General features: G+C 35.8%; 1 protein-coding gene across 1 annotated transcript in view; it reads right to left on the bottom strand.

Moving 5' to 3' along the window:
* Positions 1–19,491, bottom strand: part of wdr27 (WD repeat domain 27) — a 49,040-nt gene that overhangs the window by 8,607 nt on the left and 20,942 nt on the right. The window contains exons 22-24 of the mRNA XM_082154042.1: positions 16,673–16,770; positions 11,497–11,599; positions 7,815–7,913 (exon numbers count right to left, since the gene is read on the bottom strand). Of these exons, the coding sequence (XP_082010168.1) occupies positions 7,815–7,913; positions 11,497–11,599; positions 16,673–16,770 (300 nt within the window). The remainder of the gene's footprint in view (positions 1–7,814; positions 7,914–11,496; positions 11,600–16,672; positions 16,771–19,491) is intronic.

The raw sequence follows: 19,491 nt of genomic DNA, 5'->3' as shown, positions 1-19,491 counted from the left end.
AAAATAGTCTTCAAAAATAGCTCTTTTTGTGTTCTGTAGAAGAAGAAAAAAGTCATATCGTTTTGGAACAACAAGAATGGTGATATAATTTTGGGTGAATTATTATTTTAAGTGATGGCTGAAGACTTCTTCCAAAGAACATTTAATTTCCTTCTCAAGAACAGACAGGCTATAATTGAACATCTGCTGTGTGTACTTGAAAAATAAAGAGTACTACCAAAGCAAAACAAGCTGATCTGATCAGCCATTGTAGTGAACATGGCCAAGATCTCTGATATCCAGACCCGTAAACAACAAAACAGCTAAGAAGTTGACCTTGTTAGGTAAGAGATAACACTACAGAAATGTGTTGGTATGGACAATAAATACTCAAATACAGAACCATCAAAAGGACTGCGTAAAAAAACTATAAAATAAAAATGTATGATTTTTTTGGGGGCTCATAGGATGCCCTAAATCATAGGTCTTCATTTTTTTCAAGTCAAGGACCCCTATACAGTGGATAGACAAAATAAGCAGGGACTCACTGTGACACACTCTGGCCAGTTGATAATACCTACAATATCAAAATTGACTGCTGGCGGGAGATCCGTTTCCTATTTAGCACCTAAACTCTGGAACATTCTTCCTAACATTGTCCGGGAAGCAGACACACTCTGTCAGTTTTAAATCTAGACTAAAAACACATGTCTTTAACCTGGCATAAACATAAACAGTTATAAATTCCTATTATTCAAATCAGTTAAATGATTATTAGGCTGCATAAATTAGGTCAGCCGGAACCGGGAAAAACTCCTTTAACACCCGATGTACTCGATACATCATAAGAAGAATGGCATCCACGCTAATGTTAGTCTTTCTCCTTATTCCGAGGTTTAGCACTGATCCTCAACAAACCCTTCTCCATACCGGTGTGATGACTCTGATCTTATGGTGTGTTCAAGTCCTCCTGGGAAGTTCGTACTTACGAGGTGGGAAGTCGTGTTTACGGCGGCAGGTGCGTTCAAGTCATATTCGTCGGAGTAAGATGGCGGTGTGTACTTTCTCTTAATCTACTCTAGTTCTAGAAAATGAAGAACAAAGAAATGTGCGTCAGGTGTGCTTTGCTTTTTTATGTTTTTAATTAATTTATGAAGCTAATGCAAACTTTATCGTTACATATTACATTGTTATATTATAATTCCATCATATTCTGTGCAGGTAATTAGCTTACTTCGCTGTAAATAGAAAAGCCTGACAATATCACAGCTAAAAACCTTTCGGTATAGTGGTATTCCGCCGTGTTTCTCACTGACACGCCCACAACTCGTAAAGATCGGAGCTTAAAGAAAATCCCGATCTCCCCACTGGTATTTACGACATTGTGGTGGCGTTCATGTGCGTTCAACTCGTAAATACGATATATACGAGATGACTTGAACGCACCATTAAACCAGATGGAACTGGATAATATTCTGATTGGCTATTCTGATTCAAACCAATCTGACTTCTGACCTATAATGTTGCCTGAATCATAATCATACACTGTTTGTTCATTGGCCAGAGAAGAACTGTCCCCCGACTGAGCCTGGGTTTTCCCAAGGTTTTTTTCTCCATTCTGCCACCTGATGGAGTTTTGGTTCCTTGTCACTGTCAGCTTTTTCCACCTTTGTTGCCATTGGCTTGGCTTGCTTAGTTGGGGACATTAAATGTAATATTCAACAATAATATTGATCTGCCTGCATTGACACTATTATACAAGAATATACTGAGCTGGATGGTGACATCATGGTTTACTCCAGAGCGGCTATATATATATATATATATATATATATATATATATATATATATATAAATGAACTAAATTAATAACTTTTCTAAAACAAAAATGAAACATCACTGAACTTACTTAAGCTGGACTGTGAACTTATTTTCTTCTGGAAACAAACTTTTTTGCATTTTTTTCTGTTATCTCTGTAAAACTGCTTTGAAACAATCTGTATTGTAAAAAGCGCTATATAAATAAATGTGACTTGACTTGACTTGACATACAGTACTATATAAAATGTGCTGCATTTTGAATCCTGGCCTATAATAATGTGCATACATTAAAGCACTTGCATGTGATGCTTAAATTGCAAAGCCTTTAAAATAATCATTATAGAGTCATATACTTAAATATACTACTGTTCCACAATAAAGTTTGGGGTCTGTAATATATTTCATATTATGTGTTTGAACAAAGTCTCTTATGCTCACCAATGCCACATTTATTTGATAAAAAAACTGGGAAAAAACAGTAATATTATGAAAAATTATTACAATTAAAAATAACTGTTTTCTATTTGAATATATTTTAAAATGTAATTTATTCCTGTGATCACAAAAACAGATTTTTTTTAGCATCCATTACTCCAGTCTTCAGTGTCACAGTGGCAGAAATCATTTTAATATGCTGATTTGGTGCTCAAGAAACATTCCTTGCTCATTGAAAAAAGTTGTGCTCCTTAATATTTTTTTTGTGGAAATCGTGATACATTATTTTCCAGGATTCTTCTGTTTAAAAGAACAGCTTTTATTTTAAATCTTTTTTTAAAATGTCTTTACTGTCGTTTTGATAAATTTAACGCATTCTTGCTGAATAAAAGCATTAATTAAAAAAAATCTCACAAAAGTTAGTTCAAACAATAATTGGTGGACCCTCTGCAGCACCGCCGAGGACCCCTTCTGAAGACCCCTGATCTAAAGAAATGCAATTTTTAATGGTGAGACCTTCAATCTAACAACTGATGTCCTTTCACATCATTCCAGAAAGACATACTGTTGTGTTGAGCACCTAATGCAGAGCAGGTGCATGACATTCTCTTTTGTCAGGGCTAATACATAACCATGAAATTAGAGTTCCTACTTCAGTGTGGAAGGGTTTTTCAAGGCCATCTCTACGAAATATGATCCTGCATCTGTTTCTGGCCTCAGACAAGTAATTCCATCAAAAGCTCAGGCTGATCAGTTAAAGTGCTACATCCTGACTTCCTACACACACTCCAACGTATAAACAGATGCTCCAATGGATCATTCAGAGCATGCCCTGTCAAAGCCTGTAATTCAGTTTTATATTTTCTATGTGCTAACATGAAACTGAGTTAAATAATTTGGGGATCTCTGAAAGATGACATTATGTGGCTTTGTACAAGACCCGCAGTTATATTTACAATACAGACTCCCCAGAAAGCCGTGATTGGTGTGACCAATTAATGTCATCTACACAACCACAATGTCTGTAAATCATTAATGGGCTTTTAAATAGTTGATACCTTTCAGCCCGATGTGTGGTCACACATTGATGGACTGCTCACAAAAGTTCTCATTTTTCACAAAGACAAATTTTGACCCAGATTTGGACTTGGTTTTCTATTCTCATTATTTTTCTTAGACTCATCCGTCTATAATCCTTCTGTTTTAATGAGTTTTGCAGGACACTATGCCTTATGGAAGAATGGTAAAACTATCAAAAAACAACTAAACCAAAAAACAACACAACTAAATAAAACATGCTTTTAAATCATTTACAATAATTCCTCTCATACATCTCATTCTAAAGCATAAAGCGGCCATGTGCAAATGATCTGCTTTTCTTGTTTGTGGGGTAACATTAGAAAAATAACTCAATGCCCTCAGTCTTCTGGAATGCTTTACATAAAAGCCAGAGGATCCACAAAGAATGTAATACAGGTTTAAAACGACATGAGGGTGAGTAAATGGCAGAATTGTTATATTGGTGTGAACAACTACTTTAAAATCAGTGTCATAAACTAACATGATGTAGCCCGTATGTTATTCTGTTTTTACAACTGCTCATCTCTCAAATATTTCCCATTTCTTATTCATAAACAGAGCACACACTTTTTCCGCTCTGATAAGGAATGCTCTGTAGATGACAGATAGTTGAGTTATGGAGCAGAAGTACTGGCACCACAACTAGTGCTGGGGATCCAAAAGGTGTCAGTCTGAGTGCAAGACGCTTTGGGAAGTTGTGACATGGACAGGGGAAGAGTTGAAGTCATGATAATGGAGCTGAGCTAAGGCACATGGGTCAGAAAGTCAAGATGCAAGACAGCCAGAGTGGAGAAGATTGGCTAACAAAACCTAGTCCAAAAACCACTATTTGGGCACTTATAGGAATAGTTCATGAAATGAAGCTTTCACATGAAACGAAATAAAAAATCTGTCATTATTTGCAAAAAAAAACGTAAACCAAGTTAGCTCAATTTGTTCGCAGAGACACTTGGTTTGATATTTTGTTATCTAAATGTAATTAATGTACTGTAATTGTGGCGTTTCTGGGTCACTGTATTTGATATCACACTAGAGTCTCAATCTGAACTATCCAAATATGTACCTGTAAATGCTGGTAGAGTATTTGATCTGATTGTTTAAATCACTAGAGTTTGTCTGCCAAAGATGTCATAGCCCTGGGGTTTCAATGCACCGAATCCCTTAATGGAAAGCACAAAAGTCTTTCAGAGGATCATTTGCTCCAAGGGCCAAAGACAAGGCAAGACTTCAGACAGCTTCAGCTCTTCAGTTGATATACTGACCAGATGATGACCGAGCATCTATTCCCCAACAAGGAAGATCTCCCTGCCGATCACGTCTCTCTCTCATGGCCTAGAGAATCAGAGATGTGAGCACACGCTGAACTCACTCCAGAGCGCTTTATAAATCCCACACATTTGCAATGCATGAATCACACTTTCCCTCGCAAAAACGTCCTGTAGCACTAAACCAAAGAATACATTTTACAGCCCTGTAAATTACCTCTCTCCTCCCTGCGTTCCACTGTCCAAGGTTACAGCACGTTCGTATCCACCGCTGATCAAAAACGGTTAGTGAGATTGCTAATTTGTAGTTTAAAGACATAGTTCACCCAAAAATAAAAGTCCTCTCACTATTAACTCATTCTCATATTGTTCGAAACTCATATAACTTTCTTTCCTGAATTACATTATAACGAATGAGGAATACACTGAAATAACGCCTTAATTTAAATCTATTTTTCACACAAAGCTATTATATTACTTCAGAAGACTTGGAATATAACAGTCTATGAGTCGTATGGATTACTTTTATGACTCTTTTATGGTGGTTTTGTATGGAAGCTTGTTTCTGCCACAGAATAAACCATTTTAAAAGACAATTGCGACTTTTTCTCACAATTTTGAGTTGTAAAGTGAATTGCGTGATGTAAAGTCACAATTGTGAGTTATAAAGTCAGAATTGCAAGATATAAACTCGTAATTGTGAGAAAAAAACGTGCAATTCTTACTTTATATAGCCTATAGCAATTCTGACTTTTTTCACGCAATTGCGAGTTTATATCTCACAATTCTGACTTTAACACGCAATTGTGATTTTATATCAAGCAATTCTGGCTTTATATCTTGCAATTGCGTGTTATAAAGTCAGAATTGCGAGATATAAACGAACAATTCAGAGAAAAAAAGGCAGAACTGTGAGATAAAAAGTCGCAATTAACTTTTCTGTTTTCTATCCTGTGGCTTTATCCTACAAGCTTCCATAGTTTTGCATCCTTTTTGAAACATCAAAACCTCAGTCCTAATTCATTTTATATGCAAATTGAAAAACTTTAAAGGTTTCCTTTTGAAAAACTTCAAATGTTTCCTTTTGTGTTCCACAAAAAAAGCATATATATATGTGTATGCACGTTATTGATCTTATTGTGAATTATTCATCCATGTATGTTTTTTTAAATTGATTAATCAAGTAATTAATCAAAATCGTAATAACTCAATCTACCAGTAAAATAACATTTCTCTAGTGATATACGCCAGACTTCTCCAATCATTTCGTCTGCATAAAACCTGACCCTTTCTTAAAATCGACTGCAAGCTCGCATTCAGATCTGCCTTGATCCAAACAACAACCAGTGGATTAAACCAAGTCGCCGCCCTACATTTCTTCTTTTCAATAATGTTTCACTTGGATGTACATCACAAAACAGGAGAAAGGATCTGTCGCTGCTTCCATAACCTCGATGGATTTCTCAATCCATATTTATTATATCAGGTCTAACTCACTGGACTCTTAAACCTATTGTGCTTTCCATGGCAACACACAAAAAACTTTTTTTAGAGCTCTCTTGTGCCTAAAGCAACAACCTTAGCAGAGTACATATACTTGATTCACAGCCCGCCATACACCAGGGAACAAAACATATATCTCAGATCGTTCCTCAAAACATACCTTAAGCACAGTTGGCAAAATCATTCATGTGAACATGACAATGAAACAGATATTTGTTGGAGTGTATTTGACTAACATTCGATATGAGGACTCTGTTTATTAAAACAGCAGTATGATGGCTGTAACAGGCCCGTCTGAGTGATGTGTTGAGTTGTGTTGGAGACCGGGGACTGAGGTGAGGACACACTGGACCGAGTGAGGGGTGTAGAGGCTCGTGCTGTGTCTCACAGCGATCTCCCCACACAACCTTTGATTCGCTGCGTGAAACCCCCCTGTGGAAGCTTTTTCTGTGGATTCATTTAACGGTGAAAGGAAGATGGGGTTTCTCATATGTCCCAAAGTAAGGCAGCGGGACAAAACACACACTGTAAAACATATTCAGCTGCACTCAACGAGAAAGGCTGTAATAAAAGAATCTCATTCAGTAGTCGAAGAGATTCTTCTTTTCAGTACCTTCATACCTTATGTTATTGTAATCAATGTCATGAGGTATTTGAGAAAATAATCTTTCTGTCATTTATAGTCTTTGTGGTTAGAAGCAAAATTACAGTACAAAAAAACCAAGTACACACAAACAATTCCAGTCATTTCAACAGGAATCCACATGACCAGGAATATCTCATGAGAGTGAAACATTTCCCCACGCAGATATAACTTGGGTTCAAGTTTCTCTCACAAATTTTCTGTGACAGAAAGCGACTTTGTGGACTCCACTATTGACAATGGACCTTTTAAAATCTGCTTATGTGACCGCATCTTAATTCTAATTAAGGCAGGATAGCATACATGCTTTGTTGGGACTGGGAAGCATCCCAGAATGTACAACAATAGAAAAAAAAACAAGCCTGCAGACAAGGCGAAAGAAATGCAGTATAATTCAGTACTGAAAAATATTGGTAAAAATTGTGCAGTGTAATTAAAATGGATTATTTTAGCCAATAGCTTAATATCAAACATAACTGAAATTAATAATGAATCATGCCTTATAGGTGGCTGCCTATGTAGGTAATACACAGCAAGGCAGCTCAATTGGTTAGACAGAGATAGATTATAGTGCTTGCAAGGCAGCATTGTATTGATATTTGCCAAAGTTTATATTTATCAGTATGGTTTGAACATGTTCTAAACTCCCTACTTTTATTTCTTATAATTAAGTCCTATACACTATAAAAAAAAAAGTACAATCAACTTGGATGTTTAAGTCATTTCAACTTAAATTATATTAAACTGACTTAATTTATTGTGTGAAAATTGCTTAACTGATTTTGATGAGTTAAAGCAATGTAAAAACATGTTGTCCTAACTTATTGATCATATTTTTTTTTTTTACAGTGTAATTAATTCACCTCAAATCATGTACAAAAACAGTTTTGTTATAATTTCAGTCTTAAGTTGTGCAATTGGTCTTATTTTCTTACACCTATTCGCACACTGAATAAATGCATTTGGAGGCATTAAACCAAAGCCTAAAATGCCCTAAAACTTTAAAACTAGCTGCTTTGTAAGAACTGGTATTGTTTCAGTAAAATTAGAGTTATCGTTTAATGCAATATTGTTTTAATATTGTTTACCTCTGGATTTGCAGGGTTGAAAGCCACATTTAGGACCGTTTCAGAGTGTCTCTGGAGCTTATGGAGAAAGTTGCTGCTGCGTATGTCATATATATAGGCCTGGAAGAAAGGTTAAAGGACAGGTTGAAGGTTGAAGTCTCAGCACAGCACATGAAACACATATTATCAACATCAATATAAGCAAAAAATGCTTGCCTCATTATGCATTCACACTCTTTGTAAAGAAACTTTCATACACTGGCTTCAGTGTCTGAGAGAAAAAAGTTAAAAATGTTGAAGAGGCCAAACACGCTACCTCATGTTGCATGCTGTATTTGTGTTATCTTGTAAATGTGCAAATCTAGGGATTACAAATGTACTGTGTGAAATCTTAAAACCTAACTATACGGGTAACAAAGATAAACAGTATGCATGGGTGCATGTCTAACTATGGAATCTTCTTGATAGCATTTTGGCAGTATTTATAGCTAAAAATCAGCAGATCTGCACTATTTCCAAGCTCAGTTCTATGTAGTGTTTGTAGCACAAAGCTACACTACTGTTCAAATGTTAAGGGTAAGTATGATTTAAAAAAAGAAATTAATAATTATTCAGAAAGGATGATCAAGACTGACAGTAAAGACATTTATAATGTTATAAAACTTTATTTTCAAATAAAATTCTGTTCATCACAGGAATAAATAATAAAACAGTTCTCTTAAATTGTAAGGTAACACTTTATAATAAGGTTTTATTCATTAGTTGATTAGTTAACATTCACTAATGATGAACTGAGCTTCCACAGCATTTATTAATCGTTGTTAATGTTAATTTCAACATTTACTAATACATTATAAAATCAAAAATTGTATTTGTTAACATTAGTTCATACACTGTGAAGTAACATGAACAAACAATGAACAGCTGTATTTTTTATTAACTAACTTTAACAAAGATTAACAAATACAGTAACAACTGTATTGCTCATGGTTAGTTCATGTTAGTTAATACATTAACTAATGTTAACAAATGAAACCTTATTGTAAAGTGTTACCAATTGTAATAATATTTCACAATATTATTAATGTATTTTTTGATCAAATAAATGTAGCTTGTGTGAGACTGAAAATCTTAAAGACCCCAAACTTTTGAACGGTAGTATAATTTTCTTCAACCAGGGTTTACAGCATCATTTACAGCATTAACAAATGAATGAAAAAGTAAATAATGCCATAGATGAGGCAGAGAAAACAGGCCATTAAAAAATGGGCCATATTGATAAAAACATGAGACCTATCACAGCAGACTGTTTGGGTTTCTACATGTTTCTTACTCAGTCCTCGGAAATACATTGAGAGTGTTCTGGAAAAGACACGGGTCTCTGTGCCAGAAAGAAGTCAGAGATCGCTAACAGGTTTTTGCAACATTAAATTATGTGTATATTTAAGGCATTTAGCAGATGGCCTTATCTAGAACAACTTACAAATCAACTTCAGCATTACGTACAAAACTAACATGGTCAACAGATAGGAAGCCCATGAGATCTGCCGACACTGTGTCCAAAAAAGACGCAATGTGACAAAGCAATATACAATATGCTTCTTCATGTTCAATATTTTATCTTAACCAGCTATCAATGGAATTTAGTCAATGGCTTGCTTTTATTTACTTTCTCTTTACATTCCTCTACTTATTTTTGTTTTTAAATGGATAGTTCACCTAAAATTCTATCACATTAGCAGTAGCATTTTAATGTGTTAAGTATTTTACATATCTTGTATTTTATTTTTTATTTTTGTATACATTGGTGTGCTGTGTATACATTGTTGTGTTGTGTATTGTGTTGTGTGTTGTACTGTAGCACTTTGCCCAGGACAAATTTCCCTTCGGGGACAAATAAAGTTTATCCTTATCCTTATCACATGTATATCTGTATCTATCTTTATTTCTTCTGTGGAACACAAAATAAATATTTTGAAAAACGTCTTAGTGCTATATTTTGTCCATACAATGAAAGTCAGTAGGGTCCAGAGTTGATTTGGACACAGAAAAAAAGATTTTCCACTGAAGAAAAGTGACAAAGATTGGGTAAATGATCTTTTTTTTTTTTTTGGGTGAACCTTATTTACCCTTAAATTACTAATAGGTAATGGCAACACAGTTAAAAGCACAATTTACAATGTGGTTAAAAGCACAATTGGCCATGTTTTCCATGTCCTCACTCCTATCAAATAAATCACTTTTTGTTGATCATACTTGTATTTGTTACTTATGGCTTAAAATAAGACTTGGGATTAATGCAGTAATGAGATGGCGATGAAGTTCTTCTTTTCTGTGATTGTCTTGTGAAATATAAAATGCATCAACAAATTCATCTGGCTTATCGAAGTCTCAAGACAAAACTACTGTTCTCTCCATTCGGCTTCCAGGAAACACTGGAAAGCAGGCGGTGCTGTGGAGATCTTCTCAAAACTGCTTTACCCAGTGCTGGCGATTAATAACAGCTATCAACACGCACATATTATTCCACTGACTTAAGCAAAGACTAAACACACATACACAAACAGAGCAGAGACTGCAGTCCTCCCACACTGGCAACGAGACACATGTGGAAAAGTAATTTGATTGATTCAAAAAGACAAAAATAAACATTCAGTTCAAAATATGGATTATAAGAAAAGAGGTGGCTGCTTTAAATGGTAAGTTTGTGTAAAACCTGATGATCATGCTATCCAGCTATGTTTGAGAATAAACTAAAGAGCATCTTGTGCTTCACTGGAAGCAAGAACATCTGACCATCTGTATAAAGACATTCACGATCAATTTTATTTGATTAGTGACCTAGAAATATTGCTGAATCTTAAACATTTCTCTTTGAATCCTAAATCTAGGTCATTCATGAGCATTCGCATAAGCCAAAACCCACTATTGCGAGTCACTTTTCATGAAATTGTTGAGTAACATCCACAGTAAAAAATTTAAGGTCAATGGGACAATAGCTCAGTAAAATACTATTTATTTTTCTCAGAGCTCTTTTAACAACAGAACACCATGAAAGTATGGATATCCCACTGTTTTCCTCATATGAGTGAATTGTTTTGACAATCCTGGCAAAGGACACAAGACATGGAGAAGCTCAGCAGTAAATGTGATGCAGCTGCTGGATATGATAAGAGATACTCAGAGAGGGAGAAATAAAGAGGTCAATGGAAAAAAAGTGGTCTGTCTGTCTGTCTGTCTATAACTATTAACAAAGAAATAATTTACTTTTGGCAGTTGAACTAGAAAATTTTTCTAAATTTGAAACTGTCTTTACATATTCAAAGCATTTTCATAACTCCAATAAGAGAAAAGAAAAAAGTACTGGCTACAAAACCTGTTCTTACCTATAATGTGAGAAATGTGGTGTTCAGCGGTTCTGAATGGCGGTTTTATTACCTGTCAAGATACACAGGTTCGCACTGGGCCAGAACAGGATTATCTGATTTACAATTATGCTGTACATTCTGTACAATGCTTGTGAAAAATGTACTCGGCACTATGAATTATAGGTCTTAGGAATTCTATTACACCTTGTGCTTATCATGACACCATAAAACACTCCACTTAAGCAAGAAGAAACTATTTTCAATAAACACAGCTGAAAGAGACAGAGACGAGGGGTACAGGACATTGTAGCAGGAGATGTATTAAATGTACTCACACAATGGTCCTCCGAGCCAGTAGCTATGAAGCGACCACAGGGTGAGAAGGCCGCAGTGCAGTGATGACAGCGGTTAACATGGCTCTCATAGCGGCGAACACACCTGAGATGGACAGAAAGAAAGAAAGAGATATTAATTAGTTGAGTTTTGTGAATAATTCTACAATGTGCCAAATTAAAAATTTTGCGGCTGCCGAAACTGGTTTGCTGGCGCTTTGTGAATAATATGCAAGTGTTTGACAAATAAATACCATACGCTAAAGTGGCCCAACTTTGCCCATTATGCTTTAATTCAAAGATTTATCCAATAGGATCCACTTCTTTGTCTTGAAAATACATATCTAGTCAGTATAAATGACTATTACCAAATTTGAACACATTCACAATATTCACATTTGACCAGTCAGAAATGGTTATCTGAAAGAAAGAAGAAAAAAAACACTCAGGAAAGTCATCATTCCTTATAGTGGATCTGTTTAAAATCAGCTTTTCATTTCCAGGCCTTCTTTTGTCTCTCTCTGTAGACATCACCTCCTTTAGAATGTAAATATTAATTTAGCAGATACAGTACCACTCATCCATAGCAACATACAGGACCATCTTCTGGAACACTGTGATGACTAAGAAAACATCAAGTATGTCCAAATACACAAAATAATTTTCAGTGGAGTAGGGCAACACATCTGGAGCCAGTGATTTCTCTGAAGGTGCTATCAAACAGTCAGGATCCATGTTTCATCATGTGGTCCAGAGGGACTATGTAAACTAATGTGAGACGATGCTTCACTTCATTACTCCCATGCTAGGGGCTGTGTTTGCAATTGCTAGACCACATTTCCCTGCATTCTTTTAGTTTATGCTTTACATTACATACTTATATATTTTTTAATTATTTCCTTATTGAATTCCATATTGACCTACCATTTGTCAATATGTATACTGTATAGATTTAAAGGCTAATCATAGGACAGCTTTCTGGGTCAATGTGGGTAAGATGTAATAACATCATTTCACCAACACCAACATTCATTGGGAACTTAGGGTCTGCACTTTGAGCATCCACAAATTAAAAAGTGCTATTTCAAAATCCACAGATGGGAAATTATCCGTAGAGCTGAACCCTAATGAGATCATTATGCCATTATGGAAGTCACAAAAGGGGAATATAAATTGATTTAATGCTAGCAATAGCATCAGCCTTTATGGAGAAGCACAACCATAATAAATTAACTCTTTTAACGAGACTACATAGACTGCCAAAGCATGCTGTTTCTGTCCATGCAATAAAAAAAGCTAAAAAAACAAACAAACAAAAAAAACTGGCATAGACATAACCAGAAAATTCAAAAGATAATAATGTGAAGGTTAAAATAAATTGGACTGCAACAGAAAAAGCATCATGGCACATCATGGCACATCGTGGAAGAGCTTGCCTGAGGTTCTTGCTCATCACATGAGGTCGGTTGTTATGTTCACTCTGATTGCTTTGCACGCCTTAATGAATCTAGAGTGTTTTTTTGAGGATCTGGGTCTCAATTCCCATTCTGTACAGGCAAGGTTAATCTGCTTCTCATTACGAGGAAAGATTATGCTTTAAGAGAAAGAATAAACAAATTTATTGTGTAAAGCCCACATATTTTCTTCACATTTAGTCCACCACCAGAGCGGAAACAAACAGAATGCCAACTGGAGAGCCACCACAGACTCTGCAAGCACCTTTAAAAATCAGAATGAAAATACCAAGCAGTAACCACCAACAGTCACCTAAAACACTCTAGCAACTACATAGAAGTGTGCTAACAACCACATAACAGCATCTTCTCTGACTTTGGTTATACCCTTTTCAATGGGTGGACTTGAATGACTTTAAAAAAGCTGCCTGGGGACATCGCCATGATGGCTGCTGAGCGAAATAGAATCAACTCTGAGGCACAAGAGTTGATTTTAAAGGTTGCAGTTGTTTATATTCATTCACTGATTGATTTGGATTCTTTCTGTAGGTGCATTACATCATGATACCTGTAATTACTTGTACAATGTAAAGATTATTGTTGTAATTAGCAATCACAACTTAAAATTTTGCGTTGGAGTAACTTCCCTGAATTTAACTTGAGATAACTCAAATATCCAAGTTGTCATTTATAGAACTCCACATTTCAAGTTGACTAAACTTAAAATTGTAAGGCAGTATGAACACTTACTTAAAAAAATTAATAAAGTTAAAGTTACTTTTTACACTGTACCAACACTAATTCACCAATAAATATCTAATACAGCTTTTTAAAAGATGGCAGCTATGACAGAAATAAATGTAGGATGTACAAACACTGAAAAATGCTTTAACAGTGTGTTGACTGAGTACCAGGGTCCCACCGGCGGTGCCCTGACCTCCTGTGCAGCTGAAGACAGAGTGATGCTTCATAAAAAAGATTTTAGAAAGTCTTCATGAAGCACTTCAGAGTCTCAGTATTTCTCATACATAATTCAAAATCCAGAGGGCTGCTGCTCCCCTCTTAGTCTGAAATTCAATATACTACTGTATACCTATAAAGGAAGCATTTTCATTGTCATATGCAAAACATACAGTCCCAGAACAGGTAGAGAAGGGTGATGTGGAAGATCACAAGCCTCAGTCTTCCAGAGCTCCTTGGCTTTTGGCTGAAGGTTTTGTCTTGGCCCGTGGAATGATGTCACTTGTGCTTTAAATGAAGTCTTGGGGAGATAAATCCATTTCACGTGCTTGAAGCTGGAGCACTGTTAAAGAGCCAGGCCATTGGAAAAATGGAAAATACACATAAAATGGCTTGCGCCGAAAGGCTTCATTGCCAGACCTCAGTTTGTCAATGACTGCAGACAAATGATGTCACTAATTCTCACATATGCTCCCGTCCATGTTTCCCGTGTTTGACCTGCATTTATCTTTAGTATTTTGTCATAAGTGTTTTTCATGGTTTCCTCCCTGTGACAATTTTCCTTTCTCTTTTCCACTGAAACTAATCCTTCAAAACTAATATTCTATCCAGCAAGGTTGTTTTTAGGCAATCAGTGTGATGACACCATTTTCCTGCGGCTCAAGAGTGATTAGTAATATGGTTTTTACAACTAAGGTGATTGGCTCAAAAACATTTTGTGATTTCATGGGTAAAAATGGCAGAATTCGTACTTCAGGGGGGTCATGTGGCAGGAGAAAAACTGCCATTGAGATGAATGGGAATGCTATCGGATAGCTTTCTCTAGGTATTACAAACCTCCTTGGGGAGGAAAGTGTCAGTTGTGAAACGTACAGCATGTTTGCGTAACATATCAAACTCTTGTATTTTAAAGCAGAGAATTCATGCTTCGTTAAAGACGTTAGTTTCTGCAGGGATGGATGAAGTTGTTATATATGCTCCTGACCAGAACTTGACCTGGAACTCTGTAAAAATATTTATCAAGGCAAGTAAAAAGTATTTGACACTTTCTTGAGTTTTCAAGTAAGAGCAGGAAGATCTAAGATCCAAGCATAATAGAATAAAGGATCTATAAGTATAGAAGCAATTCATACCATTTCACAAAGTGAAGGAATTAAAATTCAAGACAAGTCTTTCATCACTTACTTCAGCTGTCCTTATAAGGGAAATAAAACTGAATGGAGAGGATCAGGTGCAGAATGTCACTACGTTCCGACAAAAAATATGTTCAGAGTCTGGAACTTTCTGCACAGATTCCTGTACCTGCAGTTGTTGTCTCTGTTCTAGTTTTGTTTCTACCTTCACAGGACGACAAATGAATCCAAAATGCTTTTTCCACCCTGATGCATTTATGGAGTAAAGGAACAGGCCACTCAAAAATACAAATCTGTCAACATTAATCTCCCACTCCATCACTAATCTCTGTTTTTCCAAGCCAGTGTGGAACAGTAGATTTTTTTTTTTTAAAGAATATCCTGACCACTCTTTTCCATATAATGAAAGCGAATGGGGCTGGGTATGTCAAGAGGATTTGATAGCTAATAGTCTAAAAAAAGATGACAAGTTAGTAGAAACTAATAAAAGCTACAAGAAAAACATCTATGTTAGCTATGTTATGTTACTATATGTATACACACACATACATATATAAAATTGATACAAGATGAGGGTGCGTAAATTATGACAAAATAATTTGAGTGAACTGTTCTTTTAAGAGCACTCTAGAATCACATCAAGTTAAATAAATAATTTCTGACTAATCTGTCCTCCTACAAGGAAAGAAACAAAACCAGGACAGAGACAGAAGCTACAAGTACAAGAAAATGTGCTTAAAGTTCCAGACTCTAAAAACTCTGAAAAATGTGTTTGCAACATCATGGGTGAAAAGATGACATTATGTTCTATTACTTTCAAATGATAAATGGACAAGAAAACACTAGCACTATACAAGCAGAAAATGAATTTTAAACTAGAATTCATTCAATTAATATTCAATTTAGAAGTTCTACAAGGTTTATTTTTCAGATAACGTTGGTTTCGGTGTCTATTTATCTATATATTTAACTTGGTCGTATACAGACCAACGAGGGACTGTAAAAGAAACAGCATTGCTGAATTCACTCCACATAAAGCAGAGTGGTTACTGTTAGGTCAACTGCAGGGAGGGAATTCTTTCCAGAGTCCTTTTGGCAGAGGGCCGGGCAGGCTCAGCTTCTAGAGAATCTGGAAATTTTGGATTCTTCGTTTAAATGATGTATGTACCTTTCTGACTGCCCCTAATCCTGGTTGTTCTGAACGATCTTAAGGGCATTATGTAATGGTAGTATACCGCAAGCCTATAAACAACCTGGGATTTGACTGCTATTCACTTCTCTGAAGGATATGTAATCAACGATTTACTGAGGTGAGGGCATGAAAATGTATGCTGGAAAAAACATAACTTGAGCAACATTTGTAGAAGGCCAATTACTCAAAAGCCAATTTTAAATCATCATGAATTTGAAAATGGCACAAAAGTAGACATTTCATCGTCAGCTCAAAGGTGATTTATAATAATGTTCTGCAAGCCTAAGCAAGGCAGCTTACTAAATCTTTAGAATATTGTAATATTTATTAAAAGATAATTGCATAATTCAACATTTAGGTGTTGGTAAATGGGGTGAATTTTATGCAGTCCTGCCCTCTAAAGGTCTCAGAAAGCCAGGGAAAGGAGAGGAAGGGCCTACCTAGCTGTGCGCAGGTCCCACAATTTCAGACCGTCCGTTATGGCACTGCTCAGGAAGAGATTGTATGATTCCAGGGCCTGTGAACAGAACAAGGACCCCTGCAATAAAAATAAAAAAAGGAGGAAAGAATCACACCAAAAGAAATTGGCACAATAAAAGGAAAATCAAATATCCTGAATGGGGAAAGATTGGCAAAACGGCCAATAACTAATAAGGACACAATGAGGAACTACAGAACATACTAAAGGACAAATGTTCATTGTCTTATAAAATCCTTTAAAGGTATAGCGGAGGATGTTTTACTTCCTGGTGGGTAGTCTAAACTATTGGTCCTCCTAATTGTCAATCATTCTGGTGAATCAATCAAACTTTTCAAAAAGTGGAGAGGGCGGGTCTTATCTAAAATTTGGAAAGATCCTCCGCTATACCTTTAATTAGCCTGATATTCAGAGAAAATATAGCAACTTTTTAAAGTTTTACTTGTGGTTTAATCAATCTGTGAGCTGCAATATCACATCAGTCTTTTAAATATACACTGTTCAAAGGTTTGGGATTTTCAATGTTTTTGAAAGAAGTCTTTTATGCTCACCAAGGCTGCATTTATTTGATCACAATATTATTATTGTTTATTACAATTAAAAAAAATAGTAATATTGCGAACAAAATATTTCCGTTTTAACATATTTTAAAATGTAATTTATTCCTGAATTTTCAGCATCAGTGTCCAGTCTTCAGTGTCACATGATCCTTCAGAAATCATTCTAATATGCTGATTTGGTGCTCAAGAAACATTTCTTATTATAATCAATGTTGATAATAAAATAGTTGTGCTACTTAAAATGTTTTGTGACAATCGTGATACATTTTATTACATAAATGCATCCTTGCTGAATAAAAATATAAATTATTTTAAAAAATCTTACTGATCTCAAACTTTTGAATGGTGGTGTACCTGATTGCAAGAAAGATGAGCACATGACATTTATTTGGTCTAAAGTACCTAAAGTATATAAAACTACAATCCTAAATTAATACATGCTTGCAGCATCCTTGTTAAATGTAGTTGTCATAGCTGTTGACCGGTCATAGAAAGAGACATGAATTTGGCAGGAGATTGCAAACAAGCTGCACGTGTACGCTGAAAGCGTGCAGACTTTCCAGAGGTTCTCTCGAAAAGCCAGAAAAGTCCACAGAATGGAAATGTTTGTCAAACATTATGGAAGACCAGTCAAACCATCTCTCTCCTGCCCTTACACAAATAAAGATGGTTTAAAGTGTCCTGCGTGATTACTTACACACAATTCATCAGAAATATTCTCTACGAACGTAGCTTTAGAAAGAGGAACATGTTGCCCATGGAGGAGAATGTAGAGTAGAAGAGAAAAGGTTTGTTGTAGCTAATTCACAGTTGGCAGGAATTCCCAGTGATCAGCTCTCTTGATCCCTCTAGGCGTCTCTAATGCATGGGCTTCTTGTTGGAGGATCCCATATGTATGTAAGAGCCAGGTTGTGTTATTGTGAAGAGATCAGACTCACAAGTACAGCAGACAATGTGTAGCGTGACTGAAGGTTGGTATGCTGGTTTGGAAAGTGGCCGCTCAGGGAACGTGGGAGAGTGCCCGCTAGCTAAAACCATTATACTGAATGTATAGATTAGATTAGTTATTCCAGTCCACTGTCCACTTGTGTACCCAACTAATCTCAGTTGACCCTCTCAAAACTGGCGAGTATGTGGGGCAGTGAATCTGCAAATCACGTGATAGACTGCTCTCACGTCATACAAGACATGAGAGCGGAGGTCGGTGAGGGCAATATACCCTACAAAAGCCTTAGTTTAACCTGTTGCATCTCACATGTCTGGTAGTATGAATTTTTTGATACTCAAGATTTGAATATACAAATATAAAAGAATGTTTCAGCATACCATCGCAGCAGTAATTCATCAAGTCAGAACATTAGTGTAATTAGTAAGGAGTAATTCAGAAATAATGGCTGTTTTTTAAAAGAAATGAATACTTTTAATAATTAAATTGATCAAAAGTGACAGTAAAGACTTTTTCTGTACATTGTTACAAAGAATCCTGATTGTTTCATGGTTTCCACAAAAATATTAAGCAGCACAACCATTTTCAATTGCCATTTTCAACTTTTGTGATAATAATAATGTTTCTTGAGCACAAATCAGCATATTAGAATCATTTCTGAAAGATCATGTGACACTGAAGACTGGAGTAATGATGCTGAAAATTCATTCAGCTTTGATCACAGGAATAAATTGCATTTTACAAATATTAAAATAGAAAACAGTTATTTTAAATTGTAATAATATTTCACAATATTACTATATTCACTATATTTTTGATTAAATAAATGCAGCCTTTGTGAGCATAAGCGACTTAATCTTACTTTTAGGTGAATGGAGTGCAATAGTGGAGTCCATGTCAGTCCAACACAGTTTCACAGATGCAAAGGGATAGTATGCAGATGTTCATAAAACATCACCCTCTACAGACAGAATATGCTTACCCAACATGCTTGGCTTAAGCGAGATCCTCCCTCAACTTATTTCATGTTTCCGTCCTAATCTGTAAACCTGAGGGATTTAGACCAAGATACTCAGCAAGATAAATGGGACACGCGAGGCCTACAACTTAGGCCCACCTTGGAAAACCTCACACAACTGTGGTTTGGATTATCCCAACTAAAACGGTGAACTTTTATCCTTCAAAGAAGAAGACATGATTTCTTGCATAACGTTCCGAAAGGCCTTATATAATGGGAGGATGGGAGTGCCAAACTGCAGAGAAAATTTGGTTTGG

The sequence above is a fragment of the Leuciscus leuciscus genome (genome assembly GCF_965113295.1).
Source record: "Leuciscus leuciscus genome assembly, chromosome: 22".
NCBI classification, from domain to species: domain Eukaryota; kingdom Metazoa; phylum Chordata; class Actinopteri; order Cypriniformes; family Leuciscidae; genus Leuciscus; species Leuciscus leuciscus.
The sequence above is the reverse complement of the archived record's forward strand: the minus strand, read 5'-3'. Positions and strand labels throughout refer to the sequence as shown.